Source organism: Bactrocera latifrons, unplaced genomic scaffold (genome assembly GCF_001853355.1).
Source record: "Bactrocera latifrons isolate USDA-ARS-PBARC rearing strain unplaced genomic scaffold, ASM185335v1 scaffold_601, whole genome shotgun sequence".
Taxonomy (NCBI): Eukaryota; Metazoa; Arthropoda; class Insecta; order Diptera; family Tephritidae; genus Bactrocera; species Bactrocera latifrons.
This window is the reverse complement of record NW_017537270.1, coordinates 6,523-24,795: the sequence shown is the minus strand read 5'-3', so window position 1 is coordinate 24,795 and position 18,273 is coordinate 6,523. Positions and strand designations below refer to the sequence as shown.

Sequence of the window (18,273 nt, the reverse complement as noted above, 5' to 3'; positions counted from 1 at the left end):
TCGCTAAAAACTATTTTATCAACATTCACTTCGAAGTATCCATCGATGAAATCACTTGTATTGTGTATGATCTGCTTACGTCGTATGGACTTAAATGTACAACAGGGGAAGCTTTTGCCGAAGGTATAAAAGCTTGGACAACTGTTTGTTGGCATTCAGTGAATTATTTACGCCGGTAATTTTCCATTGCAATTCAGGTTAGTAATATTTTATCCTAAGGAAAAAAATTTATTTTAAATACTGACCAACTTTCAGGATATTATAATTTGATACCAAATCATTAAAAACCATAATGTCGGTTCCTGATGTAGTTCTGAATAATGGATTAAAGATTCCCATCCTTGGCCTAGGGACATGGGGCGTAAGTATACTTATATAGTGTGTATTTAATATACCTATTGTGAATATGTGTGGCAGTTTTATATATGATTTTATACATATACATATATTTTATTTGAACAACTATTAAATAAGGCAAAATATGTGATCGTAATAATTGATAGTAATTCTGCGCAAAAAGTGCATGTTAAGAAACTAAGTACGTACTGTTCCCAATAGGAGATTTCAGTAATTCTATAAAAGCCTTTATCTGCATCAAAATGCCTTTACGTATTAATTCCATTATCATTTTTGAATATTAATTTAGTTTTCTTAAAGGTAGAACTACCACTGGATTATAATTTTTTTATGTTTTAGTACCCTTGTATCCCACAATCTTTAATATTAAGTATTTTTCTCAACTAGAGTTCAATTGCGAAAAATGTTGATAAATGAACTTAGCACGCGGAGAGAGTGTGGCGATTGATAAGAACTCTATGTACATACATATTTATAATTTTAACACAAATCTACATACATACGTATGTATGCACATATATCCAGTAATTCTAGCGAATCATTGCTATGCAAATGGCATTTTGTCAACAATTTTTTAATCTTCATAACAAGCTATTCTTGTATTTCGGTGCTTAAAATTCTAGTGTGTCTGTACGTGTATGCCATTTGATGAAGAAAATTCAAAAAATAAAAATTTTTGTGAAATCTTTTGCTCTTACTTTCCCAAAAAAAAATAAATAAATTACTAACCATTTAGAAATGAATCGTCAATGAAACCTTTACAAATTGTATCAATTATCAGTTTTTTATGCTATATAAAGAAATACAAGGACAAGGGTTATAGAGCAAATAGTAGTTTTGTTAGTATCTATTTTGTATGAGTTTTTGCAGAAAAATTTGTTAGTTTGTGGAAGTTTATTACTTATGATACTAAGGAACCTATATACACATACACTCTTTACATTTTTTTATTCACATATAGAATATGTACGTACCCATAAATATTTTAGATTATTTGTCAATTATTACATATTTGTTGTTATTTTACATAGAGTCCTAAGGGAGAAACTGAGCAAGCCGTTAAAGATGCTATCGATGTTGGTTATCGTCACATCGATTGYGCACATGTGTATCAAAATGAGGATGAAGTCGGAGCCGGAATTGAAGCTAAAATAGCTGAAGGTGTTGTGAAGCGGTGAGAGTATTTTGATAAAATTTGCGTATCATACGTATAATAACAGTTCTATATTACAGTGAGGAATTGTTTATAACCAGCAAATTATGGAATACCTTCCATAGTCCTGAATTAGTGCGCGGAGCCTTAGAAACTACTTTAAAGAATTTGCGCTTAGATTACCTTGACTTGTACTTGATTCATTGGCCAATGGGCTTTAAAGAGGGCGGAGCATTGTTTCCAAATGATGATCTTGGCAAAATGCAATATTCGGATGTCGATTATGTAGACACATGGAAGGCAATGGAAAAACTTGTAGAAGCTGGTCTTGTTAAGTCCATTGGTGTGTCTAATTTCAACAAACGTCAAATTGAACGTGTGCTCGAAGTTGCAACTATTGTTCCCGTTACAAACCAAATTGAATGCCACCCTTATTTAACTCAAGAAAAGCTGATTGAATTTTGTAAATCAAAAAACATTACTATAACTGCATACAGTCCTCTGGGTTCACCTAGCAGGCCATGGGCGAAACCAGAAGATCCCGTTTTGTTAGAGGACGCTAAAGTAAGTGTTTATCTAAAAAAAAGTATAATTTATATTAATATATGTACACAACTTTTTCAGATTGTGGGTATCGCTAAAAAGTATGGCAAAACCCCGGCGCAAATTCTCATTCGCTACCAATTGCAACGTGGAAACATTGTAATCCCAAAGTCTGTAACTAAAAGTCGTATTGCATCTAACTTCGATGTGTTCAATTTTGAATTAAACACAGAAGATATTTCCACAATTAGTAGCTTTAATTGCAACGGACGTTTCGTACCTATGGATAAGTAAGTGGTTAATATAAAATATAATCATATTTGGCATTATAGTTATTAAATATCGGTTTATTTCCTATATCAATGTTGCATATAGAGATGTCATTAGCGCTGCCCGTTTAATGATGAGTTTGTTCAAAATATACGTCAGCTTTGAATCTTATATCTGCATTGTTATGATGAGTTATTACACATTAAATTCATTTTGACTCCTAAAAATATTCCAATAATTTCAATGCATGGAATAAACTAATTATTTGGCATTGATGCTTTAATCGCGATTTATGTGTAACTCCTTAATATATCTGCATTATAACAACTTTCCAATAACATTATTGCTAATATCTAAATTCAAAGAGTTTATTTAATCATATTTTTATTTTCAGCCATCGATCACATAAGTACTATCCATTTAATGATGAGTTCTAGTGAATGGTCCWTTGGTTGTATTACTGTAATTATTCATACATACATAAATTCATATTTTTATATAAATGTATCTAATGATGGTATATTAAATAAATCAACATAAATGAATTAGAATAATGAGATTTATCCGTTCTCTGCCTTCTCTACAAATTCACGGTCTCTGAGATATTCTCTGGAGAATCTATACAGGAACGAAACGGGAATAGCATACAGCACGTACATCCACTTAAAACAAGTAAATACATCATTCAGAGAATGACACATCAAGCGTTCATTCTTTAAGTTTACAAATGTGGTATATACTATATTCATCATACGGTGAAATGAAAAATGAAAAGCTCATTGAATATATTTCCTTTACGAATTTATATTTTTTATGAGGAATTGAATCTTTTTATTGCAGTCATAAAGAGTTAATGGATAACCATATAGACGCATATGTACACATGTTTATCTTCACAACATGCACTTCAATTTAGAAGTCAAACTTTTCGGCGAAACAACGATATGAATCAATTGTATTGTCTATGACCTGATTAAGTCGTTTATAAAAGTATGAACTTAGTCAATATAATAGCAAGGGAAGCTTTTGGCGAAGGTATAAAAGCTTTGACAACTGTTTGTTGGCATTCAGTGAATTATTCACGCCGGTAGTTTTCCGTTGTGATTGAGGTTAGTAATATTTTTTCTAAAGGAAAATAATTTGTTATTAAGTACTGACAAACTTTCAGGATATCATTGTAATTTGATACTAGTCCATTAAAAAATCATAATGTCGGTTCCTGATGTGGTTCTAAATAATGGATTAAAGATTCCCATCATTGGTCTAGGGACATGGGGCGTAAGTATAATAAAAAAATTTAATATCGATAAATATATAATGTGTATTTAATATTCCTATTGTGAATATCTGTGACAATTTCATATATTCCCACTAGTGGATTTAACAAACTCCATAAAAGGCTTTAAGTGCATTAAATAATCCTTACGTCGTGGTGATGATTTTCAATGCTAATTGAATTTCTTTAAAGGTAGTAACTACAGCTGAATTATAATATTTTTTTCTAAATTTTTAGTAGTATAAAAAGATTTGGTAGGAAATTGTAGATAGATAGATTAAAAATCACTATTTTCTTAATTATATTTAAATGTGTGAATATTTTATCTTTTGAGCAATATTAACTACTATTGCATCCATTTATTAGAACCATGATTGGCCATGTACATACATATATGTATGTCTAATTTGAAGTAGTTTAGGCAAAAACTTATAATCTATTATCAAGAATACTTGTATACTATGTATACATACACTTTTATCGCACAATCTTTAACAAAACAAATAAGTAATTAACCATTTAGGAATGAATTACTATTGATAACTTTGCAAATTGTGCTCATGTGCTCATGTGTATAAAAATAATTTTTGTTTAATAGTAATTGATTTTTTTTAACGGTAGTAACTACAGCTAAACCACHGAATTATCAAATTTTTTTTAAATTTGAGTAGAGTAAACAATATTTGATAAAAAATTGTCTATGTAGATAGAGTCAAAGTCATGACAGAAAGAAGTGTAGGCAAAACCTTATATACTTTTATGAAGAATACGGATACATACAAATACTTGTTTCTCACAATCTTTGACAATATTAAGTATTTGCCTCAACTAGAGTGCAATGTTGCATGATGTTGATAAATGAACTTAACACTCGGAGAGAGGGTGATAAGAGCTCTATACGTAATTATAATTTTTATATCTAAGCTAAGTACATACATATATCCAGTAATTCTAGCAAATGATTGCTATGCTATGCTATATAAGTTTTCCTAATTGTCGTAACAAAGTATTTTTAAATTTTAGTGTTTGAAATTCTTGACCACTTGGGTAAGGAAATCAAAAATGGGAATGTTCTTGAAACTTTTGGTCTTACTTTATTGACGAAACAAATAAATTACTAACCATTTAGAAATGAATCGTCATTGAAAACTTTGCAATTGTATCAATTATCAGTTTTTATGCTATACATAGAAATATTGTGAAGTCTTTAACTTTTGACAAGGGTTAAAGAGCAGTTAATAGTTTCGTTATTATCTATTTTGTGTGAGTTTTTGCAGCAAAATTTGTAAACTTGTGAAAATTTATTAATTATTATACTTAGCAACATACATACATATACAATATATATGTACCCATAAATATTTTAGATTATTTGTCAATTCTTATATATTTATTTATCATTTACATATGTAGAGTCCCAAGGGAGAAGTTGAGCAGGCCGTTAAAGATGCTATTGATGTTGGTTATCGTCACATTGATTGTGCACATGTGTATCAAAATGAGGATGAAGTCGGAGCCGGAATTGAAGCTAAAATAGCTGAAGGTGTTGTGAAGCGGTGAGAGTATTTTGATAAAATTTGCGTATCATACGTATAATAACAGTTCTATATTACAGTGAGGAATTGTTTATAACCAGCAAATTATGGAATACCTTCCATAGTCCTGAATTAGTGCGCGGAGCCTTAGAAACTACTTTAAAGAATTTGCGCTTAGATTACCTTGACTTGTACTTGATTCATTGGCCAATGGGCTTTAAAGAGGGCGGAGCATTGTTTCCAAATGATGATCTTGGCAAAATGCAATATTCGGATGTCGATTATGTAGACACATGGAAGGCAATGGAAAAACTTGTAGAAGCTGGTCTTGTTAAGTCCATTGGTGTGTCTAATTTCAACAAACGTCAAATTGAACGTGTGCTCGAAGTTGCAACTATTGTTCCCGTTACAAACCAAATTGAATGCCACCCTTATTTAACTCAAGAAAAGCTGATTGAATTTTGTAAATCAAAAAACATTACTATAACTGCATACAGTCCTCTGGGTTCACCTAGCAGGCCATGGGCGAAACCAGAAGATCCCGTTTTGTTAGAGGACGCTAAAGTAAGTGTTTATCTAAAAAAAAGTATAATTTATATTAATATATGTACACAACTTTTTCAGATTGTGGGTATCGCTAAAAAGTATGGCAAAACCCCGGCGCAAATTCTCATTCGCTACCAATTGCAACGTGGAAACATTGTAATCCCAAAGTCTGTAACTAAAAGTCGTATTGCATCTAACTTCGATGTGTTCAATTTCGAACTAAACACAGAAGATATTGCAACAATTAATAGCTTTAATTGTAACGGACGTTTCGTACCTCTAGACAAGTAAGTGGTTAATATAAAGTATAACCATATGTGGCATTATAATAATTAAACATCGGTTTATTTCCTATATATATATCAATTTTACATATAGCGATGCTGACCATGAGCACTACCCGTTTAATGATGAATTTTAGTCTCGTAAAGTTGAAAACAAGTGAAAATTTAGTAATTTGTTTAAAATATAAGTCAGCTATTGGTCTAATATCTTCATTGTTATGATGGGTTATTTCACTTTAAATGCGTTTTGACTCCTAAAAGTATTCAATATCTTAGCAGTAAGTTCAAGGCATATAGATATTATATTTGTTATTTGCTTGGTATTAGTGCTCCCCCTCCACTTATATGTAACTCCTGAATATTTCTGCAACAAGTAATTTGGTACCAAATAGTATATTCCGCTTTTGTTRCACTAATTTTCCCCTTCTGCTTTTTATAACAACTTGCAAGCATTTTGACTAATATTTAAATTCAAATATATTTTTAATCATATATTTATTTTCAGCCATCGATCACATCCGCACCATCCATTTATTGATGAATTCTAGTGTGCGAAACTTAGTCCAGTTAAAATTGGAGTTATTTTACTGTAATTATTCACACATATATAAATACATATGTATATACAAATGGATTTAATGACACGGTATATTAAATAAATACATATATTTTCGTTACCTGTTATACATATACTTAATTTCCAATATTGGAGTTTTTAAACACATGCACTTAAATCAGGAAGTTTATGATACGGAAAGTGCTGTAAAAACATTGAGCTTGCTTGGATCTATTTGTATGGCTTCTTTTACTTTCCGATGGCATTCTTTGATTCACATACGAAAAGATCTACTAATAAGATTAAATTATATTAGTTTTCGTATATATGTATGTACTCATTTGAAAAGTATAATGAATTCACGGACATGTTATCGATGGTATTGCTTTCAGAATAAAAAATTATTACTGCTGTTTATTTCAATTAAAAGCACTGATTTCGAATGGTGCTAGAAATTTAAATTTTAGCGTATATTAAATAATAGCCCCACCATATCTATGCACCAACCGAGCCCAGTTCTTTCAACTTGAATTTTCTGCACACTATTAAAATACACCTGGTATCCTTGGTAATTTTTATTTTTTAAAAGTGCAACTTCTATTAATTCCCGGTATTTGCCTTCCTGCGAGTGTGATTGTACTATGTCAACTGTTGGGAGAAGGTTTAAAGTCTGAGTTTAAATGTGTAAAACCAGTTACAGATGAGATGCGGTCAACAATGGCATAAGTAAGAAAACGAATCAAGTACGTTCATCGCGTTTTATGCATATTCAGTTACTCTAAGTCTTAACAATTTGCATCTTAACTATTTAATTTATAAACACATGCAAGTGGGTGCATATATACATTTGAAGTTAACCTCGTTATAACATATTGTGTACGTACATTTCCTTTATAATCTTTACTATGTATATACAAATTTATATCCTTCAATGCACATGTACTGTGTTAAATGTAACTAATACCTAGCTGTTACGTACGACTGTTCCACTTCTTTTATGTGATTATTGCACTTCATCGTCCGTCGGCAGACAAAGTACACAAAGAGTAGGTTTCGCTGAAGAATATGCCTCTTAAAACGGGTTACACAATTGTAATTTGTCTATTCGTCTAAGTTTTCCCGCTGTAGGTAATTTAAATCAAGCGTGGTCCTCATACATTAGAATACTTTCATATCACATTTCACATTTGTCTTTTTATGGTAAAAGTGATGAGCATTGCGAAAGGAAAAAACATCTTCAGGTCGGATCGTATGGCTTAATCAGAGAAAATGCAATATGAAATGAATGTAAAATATTTAATTAGAAGCGGAACTTCGCGTATTACAATACATACAAGCGTCTAATATAGTAAACTTCCCTTTTTCAGAAACTACATATCATCACCTGAAATGCAAAATAACGTATCATCAAAAAATTCGAAATTAACTGTCTTATTGATTACGCTTCATTACATCAAATTACAAACATAATATTACATATGTTCGACATTTTCAGGTTCTGCGCTCAGATATAAACCAGTTTTATCCAATATTAAATTTTTTTTTCACTCATGTTCCATTTTATTTCGTGTTTCATTCATGCCACTGTAAATGTCCGAAAATGCTGTTACGTTATTTTGCATTTCAGGGGACGATATGTATTTACACTTGCTAACATTGTAAAATATGTTTTGCAGTTGTTGAATTTCTAAAAGTACCCTAATCGAAATAATTAAGCACGATTGATAAATAGTAATATTATAATTTCAATTCCGAAAGACGAGCTTTACAATAATGCTAAATATTAAGCTCAAGTTTTACAATTAAAAATGTTAAGTACTTTATAGGCTAATTTCTCCTAAGATTTCATAATCAATTCCCACCACATTTCCTAACATACTATATGTCTGCGATCAGCTCTTTACGCGATTTGACTGCTTTCTAGGACGTTAGCCCATCAATGCCATAAGCATAATATCAACGATATCGAAACAATTTATCATATACTAATTTATTTCTATCCTATTTAAATAGCGGCAAAAGCCTTTGCTTTTCTTTTATATTCTTTGTATGTATATATCTATATAGATGTGTATATATATGTGTATATATATGTATATATTTTTTTTTATTCTGGTACTACTGGTAGGATAAAAGTTTAATGTTAAGGTCAACATTTTGTGGAAGATATTTTGTAAAATGTATACTGGATAGAAATACTATATGAGTTGTTGTGCCACTGTTAATACAAGCTTCAAGCTCTGCACCTGTAAGGGATGGTAGGAGTATTCTAAAAAGGTATACTGCTGCAACAGTTGCCATTTTTACCAGTCCTGCTGTGGTTAAAGTATAAATTGATAAACAAGAGCATTTCAGTTTATTAAATCGTCTGTACTTATACAAACGGCGTACGATGTTGCATTCGTGGAATTAAATTTGGTAATCTGGGCACCAACGATTAGTAATAGATTAAATCGTAGTGATTTATGTGGGAAATAACTGCAATGACAAAGATATCGTGTATACGCAACGTCATAGTGAATGAAAAAATATTTTTTATGAGTGTGCGTTAGTAAGAATGTTGTGGAAATTGTCATGTAAAGTGTATATTTTAACAAAATGTAGGCATAAATAACTGTGTTTAGTAGAATAAAAACTGTTATTTCACACATATGTATACGTATGTACGTAAAAATAAATATATATACATATATATAAAGGTTAAAAATCACAAAGATTTTTATCAACAATTCTGTTCATATACAAAAGCTGTTGGCCTTGTTAATGTGTGAATGTTACGTCGCTGATAAATGTCGTCTGGTGAGTGGAATTTGTGTGCTCTTAAAGCACTTGAAGAAGAAGAACAGAAAGAATTTCTTGCACTGAGTCAAAAAAGTCTCTTCGAATCGGTATGTTTGCCGACGGGAGAAGATTTGCTGCATCAGACTGGAGATCTTAGCCACAGTAATTTTCAACCGAAAGTATCGTATGCTCAACAGCATCCACATCTATTAAAGTTGCCCACCATTAACGAATGTAATCTCATTGCAGCGGCTCGAAGACGTCGATTTCGGTTGTTGCAACAGAGCACATCAGGTAGTAGCAAAGGAGAACGACAGTTACAAATTACTCGTGTATTATCTCTCTCAGCTCATTCCTTAACAGAACGCAGCAATCGAAATCAGAAAAATGTTGCCTTATCAGAAACTAACGACAAAATGTCCCAAATTAGTGGGTCAACTCAGTTCTATAATGTTTCACCATTCTACACACCACCCTCCATAAAACGATGTGAGACTTCTCACCCCAAGTCCTTCAAGAACTCTCTGCAGGACTTGAAGAAGCAAAAAACGGATCATAAAAGGGATGGGACAAATAAATCGCACTCTAAATATGGTTCCAACTCTACAGCTGCCTCAGTTCCTGAAGAACGCAAAAAGTTGCATACCTCTTTGCTTGAATCTTACACTTCTGATGAGAACGATTCAGAGAAGAATTCTATTAACATTGATCAATCAGATCACTGGATAAAAACATGTGAAGATTGTGACGACAGTGCCACTGAGGCAGGTTCGTGCTCCGTGCCTTTGGGTACGGATTCAGTTGACGCGATTCGCCTTATGCTATCCGCCGCAACTGCAGCTATCACATATACCTCCAAGTCTGATAACACCCCAGTTTCTGCCTCAATGTTAACCACAGTTAAATTAGACGGCCACAGAACTTCTCCACAAACTAACCACAGCAATAATCTCCTTAAATTGTCATCATCGTCAGCAGCCGAATCCACATATAATGGTGTACGAAACGAAACTAAAGAAAAACGAGAACGCAGCTTAACAGATGATAGCTATGTTAATAATGATGTCAGCAAGTGCAACAATAAGAAGAGTAGACACCCTTTGGTAACTGCCCGTTATTTAAATAGTTGTCATAAGGCCAACTTGTTGGATGTGAGCATGGAATTTAATGGGTGTTTGCAGGATAATAAAGCCGATAACACGGTATGGAAGTGTAACGTTAAAACAAGTCCGATTGCTCAGAGTATAGAATTGACCAAACCAGCAATAAAAAATGGATTAGATATTTTATCCAACTTTTCTTGTAACAAAACGGTATGGATGAAATCAAAACCGATTGTTACAAATAAACCAAACAATCATATCCAGAACCTACTTTTACATGCCACCCATGGAGAGAATCTCCATCATTCATTAATACGGTGCAAAGACGTCGTTAAAGAAGAATCTCTAAAAAATTATAATGATTGCAAAAACCCACTATCTATGGGAATTTTACCCATAGCCGAAAGACCCAATTGGTCATCTTTTGCACAGTTGCACCACCAATTTATCGATGATGAACTTGAAGAACATATCAAACAATGCTCATGTTCATGCAATCATATGGGTTATGGAAATTCTATGGATTATCAGGTAATTTTTACTTAATTACAGTACGCCTTGTTTACAATTACAATTTAAAAAGGGTAATTAAATGCTAGAAAACACGATATCAAACAGTGAATGAGACAAATACATATATATATAAGAAACAAGGCAAAACGATAACTTCGGTTACCGAAGCTACCCATACCCATTTTAAATAAAAACTACACCCAACTCTTTTTTTACACGGTGGATACGTTCCTCAGAAAACCGTGTAAAAAAAAGGTGTTTCATGTAGTAAAAGGGGGATACGTTCCATGTCATCCGAAAACCGTGTAAGATGAAGTAAAGAACTATATTTACTTCGATAAACCGTGTAAAAAATGTTGAAAACTATAAAATTTCGAATATGCATACAAATTGTATATTCATGTCATTTTATTGAGCATTAAAACTTAAAATACATAATTAATACAAGTGAACAATTGGTATATTAAGCAAAAAACAAAAGAAATCTGTTAATCCTGAATTAAGAACATGTATCATGCGAACAAAATGTGTAGGTAAGAGTTATCGTATAAGAAGATTTCCCAGTTACTACTATGTATGTTCTTTAAGCAATGGTGCTAAAACACATAATTACAAGACACTGATTTAGAAACCGTACAAGATTAAAGAATTTGTACCAAATAATCTTTTTTCATTTGTATAACTTCAAATCCATGTAAAAAGAAACCGTCTAAAAAAAGAGTTGGGTGTATTTCCGCACAAAAATTTGACTTCAATCGGTCAATTTGTATTCTAATATGTTATTGGCAATACAATGTTTTCTATAGTATATTTGATATGTGTATTATCGAGAAGGAAATATGAAAACTCATTAAAGTTAATTGTTTTCTTTTATGAAGTCAGACATTATTATAGAATTAGGTAATAGTAACTGTTCTCTAGTAAAGTAAAGGGTATATTAAATTTGTATATTTCACGCCTTTATGGAATACACGTCTTAGAATAAAAGAAACCAAGGCACAACAGTTGGTTGAGTATCGAAACTGTTGGTTGAAGTTCCACTCTCCTGTATAAATGTTGTGTCTCGTTTGAGACTTATTTGGTATGTATATTTTTCTTGCGCTAATTCTAAATACTAATACATTGGCGATACAGGTGTAGAGCTTTGTTGTAATTTCATTAGAGTGGAATTTGCTGGTAAAATTTTTTTTGGATAGCAATAAAATTAACGAAAGTTTGTGGGCTAAATAATAATATAACATTAGATAGTTAGAAAGGCCTAAGAAATGAACGCTTTATTCGCTGGAGTTATTAGAAGAGTCAATTAAGAATATTTCACATTTGCATAATGCGCAGTCGCGAATATTTACCCTTAACTATACTAAATGCCAATGGTAAAAGTTGGACCGGCAAAATAAGGCTTGGCTGCAAATTACTTGGTAAACTAGAGGAAATTATTGTAGAGAAGTTCAGTGAATTTGTGGATACTGCACAGTGGCATCACCCAACAACTAGGCGAGAGCATGAAATCCAGCTGATGATAGTTCAGTTTCTATTCGGAAGTTATGAAGTAAAGTTGCCCATCGAGAAGCATGTCGATGAATGGCCATGAAGAGAAGTGCCATTGGAAGATATACTTCCAAATATATTAATTGTACAAAAATGTTATAAGACGTGATAAGAAAAAAGAAATGGGTGCAACAACATGTAGTGATTAAAATTCGAAATATAATTTTATATTATAAGGAGTCATGGAATTGCGACAATTGGGATATAAAGAAATGTGTCAAATGGAGCTACTGCAAAGGTCTACTTTAAGTGGTACCAGTGGAAGCGCAGTTTTACCCATCGTGATGATACAACCTTCAACAGTAACACCAAGCCGAACTATATTGGCAACTCCTCAGAATAATGATCTTAAAGAAGTGACGAATAATGAAAATATCTACCAATTTAAACCTTCGAACATATTTGTTTCTAACGCTACCAAGTCAGATCAAATCGCTCAACATGAACGGCTCATTCCTGGTATTCTCTGTGGCGGTAAAAAACTTTTGCAGTCAGAGACCATTTTGCTTCCGACCCTCGAACAGAATCAACAGCAGTTTTCGAATGATTCCTTCATGCAACAGCTYCCACAGGCGCATAAACAAATTCCACAAATACAGATTCAGCACTCACTGCCACCACCTCTCAACATAATTTACACAGGCACACTAAACACATCTTCTCGCATAAGAGATATACCTGAAAGTGCTAACCTATCTCGAGACTTCAACAATGGCACCGCCAACAACAATGTAATCAGCGGTACTGACAACGCTATTGGTGACGATAGCGATTTAGAGGGCAGCGAATGCGGCACTAGCGTCTCTGGGGCCACATGTATACCTCATTTTAATTTTGGTGGTTGTGGTATGATTCTTCAACCTACATTAACTACTAATAATTGCGAAGTTAATGGTCATCGGCCACATCCATATCATCAACGTCGACCTAAGGAACCAGAAGATGTGGGGTGTGCGGCATTTTCTCACATGATGGGCACATTCGCTTCAGCAGCAGGCGGGGCAATGAACTCGACTCGATTCACAGGCACTCTCGGTTCTCTTGCTGGAGTAAGTACCGGACTTTCGAGCACATTGGGTCGTAATCGACGTACGCCCACCTGTCTTACGGGGTCTATCCAGCAAAACCCAAAGCGTGTATCATTTAAAGAAGATAATTTATCAAAAAATAGCGCGAAACTGTTGGAGAAAAATCAAAGTAACTGCGATTATTACGGTCATTGTGACAATGATGCACTCCATAACTGTTCTTATATGTATCTAAAAAATGTTACTGACTGCCAGGTGCGTATTCATTTACAGTAAAGCATTAATTAGCCACGTGCATTTTAACAGACTTTAGTATATAAGTAGTTAAGTTTTGAAGGTGCACAAACCAAAGGCTTATTTATATGTTAATATGTAACTACATTTCGTCACCTGAAATGCAAAAGACGTGTCATCAAAAAATTCGAATTTGAGTGTCTTATTGATTACGCTTCACTACTTAAATTACAAACATAATATTACATATGTTCAACATTTTCAGATTCTGCACTCAGATATAAACCAGTTTTAATAAATATTGCATTTTTTTTCACTCATGCTCCATTTTAGTTCGTGTTTCATTCATGCGTTACGTTATTTTGCATTTTAGGTGACGATATATCTACGTCAACCAAATCCAACTACAATCATGTTGATAGAAAATCTAATAGACAATAAATTTTCAAAACTGACAGTCAGTTAACTCAACAATGCTAAGAGGTTTGGAATGTAATCAATCCTTCATCCTTATTCGTGTCACTTTTTACCTGAATAAACTGCTAAACTGGTCCGTTTGCAGTAAAAGTTAGCACACTGTGTGTGTAGATTTTCTTTGGTATTAGTCAGCATTTTAATTAATTTTTAAAGAAATTTTAAATCAAATATCAGAAATAGTAAAAACATCTTATTGCGACCCATATTACGTTAAATAAAAAAAAAAAAAAACAAAGCCAAATTGAATACAACGACTTTATTTTTTTACATTTAGGCCATTGGCTTTGGTGGCCTACCTGATGTCACCGAGCACTCCAATACTCGTCGCACACATTCCCGCCAAAACTCCATTTCGAACAGTGATTCAGGTGGCGAAATTGCCAATGCTAATAAGTCAAAATCAAACTTGTGTGATAGCAAATCGCCGCAAACAGGCCAAACTACCCCCGTCGAGCGTAAATCAAAAATAACCCACCATGCAGCTGCTGCTAGATGCAGCAGGGCACATCGCCTCAAACCGCGACGAGGTTCCTGTGCCATAGTCCTGACTTTTGTTGGCACGATATGCTTGCTTACTATCGGCGCATTGCTTGCATACCAACACTTTATGGCTCCCAGCCGCAATTCGCATGCACAAAGACTGAAAATAGTGCGACGGATACTAAAAGAAGTGCCGTTGGTGGATGGCCATAATAATTTTGCATGGAATGTCCGAAAATACGCGCAAAACAGCTTGGAGTTGATAAGCATGAGACGCGATCCTGACGCTGAAGCATGGACACGACCGACGTGGGCTCAGACGGATATTGAAAGGCTTAAGCAAGGACTGGTCGGTGTACAAATGTGGTAAGTAAAATTGTATTATTTGCATATTTTAATAATACTTGTAGTATTAAGCATTGTATGTAATTGACCATTTATATATCAGTATGTATACCGCAATTAAGATTAAATGCCTCAATTATTATAAGCTTAGTGTAGAGTATAATTTTAACTGACTGAACTGAATATTCAAATCCTTCTGAATTTAGTACGTTTAACAATATTATGATAAACTGAATTTACTGATGCCCCTGAAGCTTTAGTACTTCCATAAAAAATCATCCAACAATCTTTAGATCCTTTTTATTTTCAATTTAAATCGTGCCAAAATCACGCTACTTTCTCCATGTTTATAGCATTAGGTTTTTGAATAATTTGGATTACTTCTTATCTTCCAAGAAAATGTTCTTACAACTTTAAAAAACGAATGTTTCATTACAAAATGTTGGACTCTATAAAAAAATAATGGTTGTTTGTAATAAAAACATATACTGAGCATTAATACAGTATTCCATGTCGTATGAACAACATACAATTTATAAGGCACTTGCCTGCATTCGATACATACATATGTAGCTTTGAATGCGAATTACCTTTAATTTATATTCAAAAGAAATAACAAAACAAAAATCAAGTAGTTATGATTATTACCGCTTTATTCGTTTTGTAAAGACTGATTTGAACTTTTTCTAAAACACTGTAAACACATACAAAAAAAAAAAGTACTATTAGCTTTCTTTATCTCATGCACATAATCTACAGGTCAGCATATGTTCCATGTGAGGCATTGGGACTGGACGCCGTCCAAGTAGCAATAGAACAAATTGACATTATCCGTCGCCTGACTGACATGAATACCTTGGATACAATGTTAGCAAAATCTTCCAAGGACATTTTTATAGCTCGACAGCGTCATCAGATGGCTTCGTTAATTGGCATCAAAGGTGGTCATGCCATCGGCTCCTCTCTTGCCGTTTTAAGATCATTCTATTCAGTTGGCGCACGTGCCCTTAGCCTTACGCATAAGTGTGATCTCTCATGGGCAGGATCAAGTGCCTCAGAAACAGAAAATGGTTTATCCGCGTTTGGCAAGGTAGTCATTCGAGAAATGAACCGCTTGGGAATGATGGTAGATTTATCTTACAGTTCTGCTGCGACAGCCCGCGACGTCTTGCAAATCACCCGGGCCCCCGTTATATTCTCTCACTCCGCTGCACGACAAATATGTAACTCCACACAAAATATACCCGACGACATTCTTAGACTAGTGGCAGATAACGGTGGCCTAATTATGGTTAGCTTCGACCCAGAGGACGTGGCTTGCGGTCAACCGGCATATCTTGCAGATGTTATAAAACATATTAAACACATTCGTGCAATAGCTGGTGTCCAACATATTGGGTTAGGTGCAGGATATGATGGCATAGAAGAACCACCTATAGGCCTTGAGGACGTATCCAAATACCCAGATTTGCTGGCGACTCTGCTTCAAGATCACAATTGGAGCGAGCAAGACATTGCAATGTTAGCTGGAAAAAACTTTCTTCGCATTTTGGAAACTGTGGAAAATGTACGAGACTATTGGAAACGTGCTGACATTCAACCGCTCGAACAGACTGAACCACAACCGAAACCACAGTGCTCATACATGTCTTCGTGACCATAGCTGCAGACAGTTAGCAATCCTTGTGCTGCTGTGCACAAATTTTACCTTAATGGATGCAATCGTATTATGTATACAATAGAAAGTATGCGGTCCCAGGTAAATACTGATGACTTCAGCAAAATACAATTGATATATTAGGTTATTTATACAATTAAACTACCCATATTTGTATATACATATGTATGTTAATTAATGGAACATTAGCTGCGCATATACATATGCATGCTTGTACAGCAATAAAAAAATTATATGAAGCTGTGTAAATCGGAGGATTGTATTTAAGGAAATATTTGTTGTGAAAATGGAGTCTGCCAAGGAAATTTAACTTAACATAATATACAAAAAAATAGAAAATTAATAATACTAATAATATTGGATAGAAGAGTGAATTAATAAGTTTACATCGGAGCACAAATTACAAGCATATCTATTCAAATAATTTCTTTGGTGTACATTCGGTTGTTATGTTTTTCTGTTTTTAGGAAAGAATGTCAGATTTTTCGAGAGGCTAAAAATAATTTTGGAATATATGAGACTATAAAAATTAACAATTTCAAACTAAAACACACATTTATACTCTACCTAACTAAAATATTTATATGTAGTAAAATATATAATTTAAATTTTCTACATAAGCACAGGTAAATAAATGTGCCAATATTTGCATATGTAGTTTGTTAGAGACTATTGAGATTGCCAGTTGTAACATTATTTTTATTGTTACTAAGACAATCCTTGCCACAAGTAGATAACATAAAGATCTGAATAACAAACGCATATACATACACTTTAATTCTTAAAATCATTTCCAAAAGTTATGTGGTGTCCTTACAAAAAAAAAAAAAGTTTAACTATTGAATTATTTTAGATCGGTTTGGATAATTCATTCTCATCTACTTGCAATACTTCTTATTTGTACTACAATGAATATTGTATGTGTAGAGAAAAAAAAACAATAGTGAAACAAATTGTATTCCGTTACAAATATTAGAATTAGACACACGTACAGTGATGTATTTAAAAAAATATGTTACAAAATATCAATATAACTAATCACTTAATTACATCGAAACGATTTTAAATATATACACATGAATAAAAAAAATATATGATATACAAGTTGCTAAAAGAGACATCAAACAATTGTTTTGAATCAAAAATTTAAGCAACGAAAAATACTGCATTGTATATATGTACGAGTATCTTTGGTAAACTCATACCATATTCGTGAAAGCAAGGGATCCATCAAAAATGGTTTTTATTTGAAAGAAATGTTTTTTCATCCGTTTGTCCACTCATTTTCACTCCTATTTACATTTACTTTTAAATGAAAGAAAAATGCAATAAAATATAAGTCAACATAAAATATATATAAACCTTCTTTCTAGTTTTTATTTCAAATATATACGGAAACGAATCTTAGTTTATGTGTAAAGTAAAAACGGGTAGGTATATAAGCAATTAAAGTAGTAATTTTATTAAATTTAACATTGCTATCATCACAAAAGTTGTGATTATTGTTCACTTAAAACTTTAAGAGATTTAATTACATAAGGTATTAATGCATTGTCGATTACATGG

At 33.0% G+C, this 18,273-nt stretch overlaps 3 protein-coding genes across 6 annotated transcripts; all 3 read left to right on the top strand.

Moving 5' to 3' along the window:
- The first annotated feature begins 118 nt into the window (after positions 1-118).
- Positions 119-2,882, top strand: LOC108975063 (aldose reductase-like). The gene is made up of 6 exons (XM_018943322.1): positions 119-197; positions 256-361; positions 1,389-1,531; positions 1,591-2,074; positions 2,135-2,343; positions 2,718-2,882. The coding sequence occupies exons 2-6, from the start codon at positions 293-295 to the stop codon at positions 2,758-2,760; spliced, it is 948 nt and encodes a 315-aa protein (XP_018798867.1). The 5' UTR covers positions 119-197; positions 256-292; the 3' UTR covers positions 2,761-2,882.
- Positions 2,883-3,324: 442 nt separating this feature from the next.
- Positions 3,325-6,603, top strand: LOC108975062 (aldose reductase-like). Of its 2 annotated transcripts, XR_001993840.1 has the most exons (7): positions 3,325-3,432; positions 3,492-3,601; positions 5,013-5,155; positions 5,215-5,698; positions 5,759-5,967; positions 6,059-6,242; positions 6,470-6,603. XR_001993840.1 is itself a non-coding variant. In XM_018943320.1 (6 exons), the coding sequence occupies exons 2-6, from the start codon at positions 3,533-3,535 to the stop codon at positions 6,510-6,512; spliced, it is 948 nt and encodes a 315-aa protein (XP_018798865.1). In that variant the 5' UTR covers positions 3,325-3,432; positions 3,492-3,532; the 3' UTR covers positions 6,513-6,603. The 2 variants fall into 2 exon arrangements, 1 of the variants encoding a protein (XP_018798865.1); XM_018943320.1 differs by lacking the exon at positions 6,059-6,242.
- A 1,518-nt stretch (positions 6,604-8,121) lies between these two features.
- On the top strand, positions 8,122-17,825 carry LOC108975068. 3 transcript variants are annotated; one of them, XM_018943334.1, is made up of 4 exons: positions 8,122-10,935; positions 14,479-15,050; positions 15,789-16,119; positions 16,173-16,346. In XM_018943334.1, exons 1-4 carry the CDS (start codon positions 9,310-9,312, stop codon positions 16,254-16,256), a joined length of 2,613 nt encoding a protein of 870 aa, XP_018798879.1. In that variant the 5' UTR covers positions 8,122-9,309; the 3' UTR covers positions 16,257-16,346. The 3 variants fall into 3 exon arrangements, with proteins under 3 accessions (XP_018798879.1, XP_018798878.1, XP_018798881.1); XM_018943333.1 differs by having other exon boundaries at positions 15,789-17,825; XM_018943336.1 differs by lacking the exon at positions 8,122-10,935 and adding an exon at positions 11,355-13,748 and having other exon boundaries at positions 15,789-17,825.
- The last annotated feature ends 448 nt before the right edge of the window (positions 17,826-18,273 follow it).

Bases quoted from the DNA above. Each gene is read 5' to 3' on its own strand.
- LOC108975062 (XM_018943320.1), top strand. From the start codon at position 3,533: ATGTCGGTTCCTGATGTGGTTCTAAATAATGGATTAAAGATTCCCATC. The intron at 5,156-5,214 runs GTGAGAGTATTT...TCTATATTACAG, and splicing joins GCTGAAGGTGTTGTGAAGCG to TGAGGAATTGTTTATAACCA. The intron at 5,699-5,758 runs GTAAGTGTTTAT...CAACTTTTTCAG, and splicing joins TTTTGTTAGAGGACGCTAAA to ATTGTGGGTATCGCTAAAAA.
- LOC108975068 (XM_018943333.1), top strand. From the start codon at position 9,310: ATGTCGTCTGGTGAGTGGAATTTGTGTGCTCTTAAAGCACTTGAAGAA. The intron at 10,936-14,478 runs GTAATTTTTACT...TTTTACATTTAG, and splicing joins GAAATTCTATGGATTATCAG to GCCATTGGCTTTGGTGGCCT. The intron at 15,051-15,788 runs GTAAGTAAAATT...CATAATCTACAG, and splicing joins CTGGTCGGTGTACAAATGTG to GTCAGCATATGTTCCATGTG.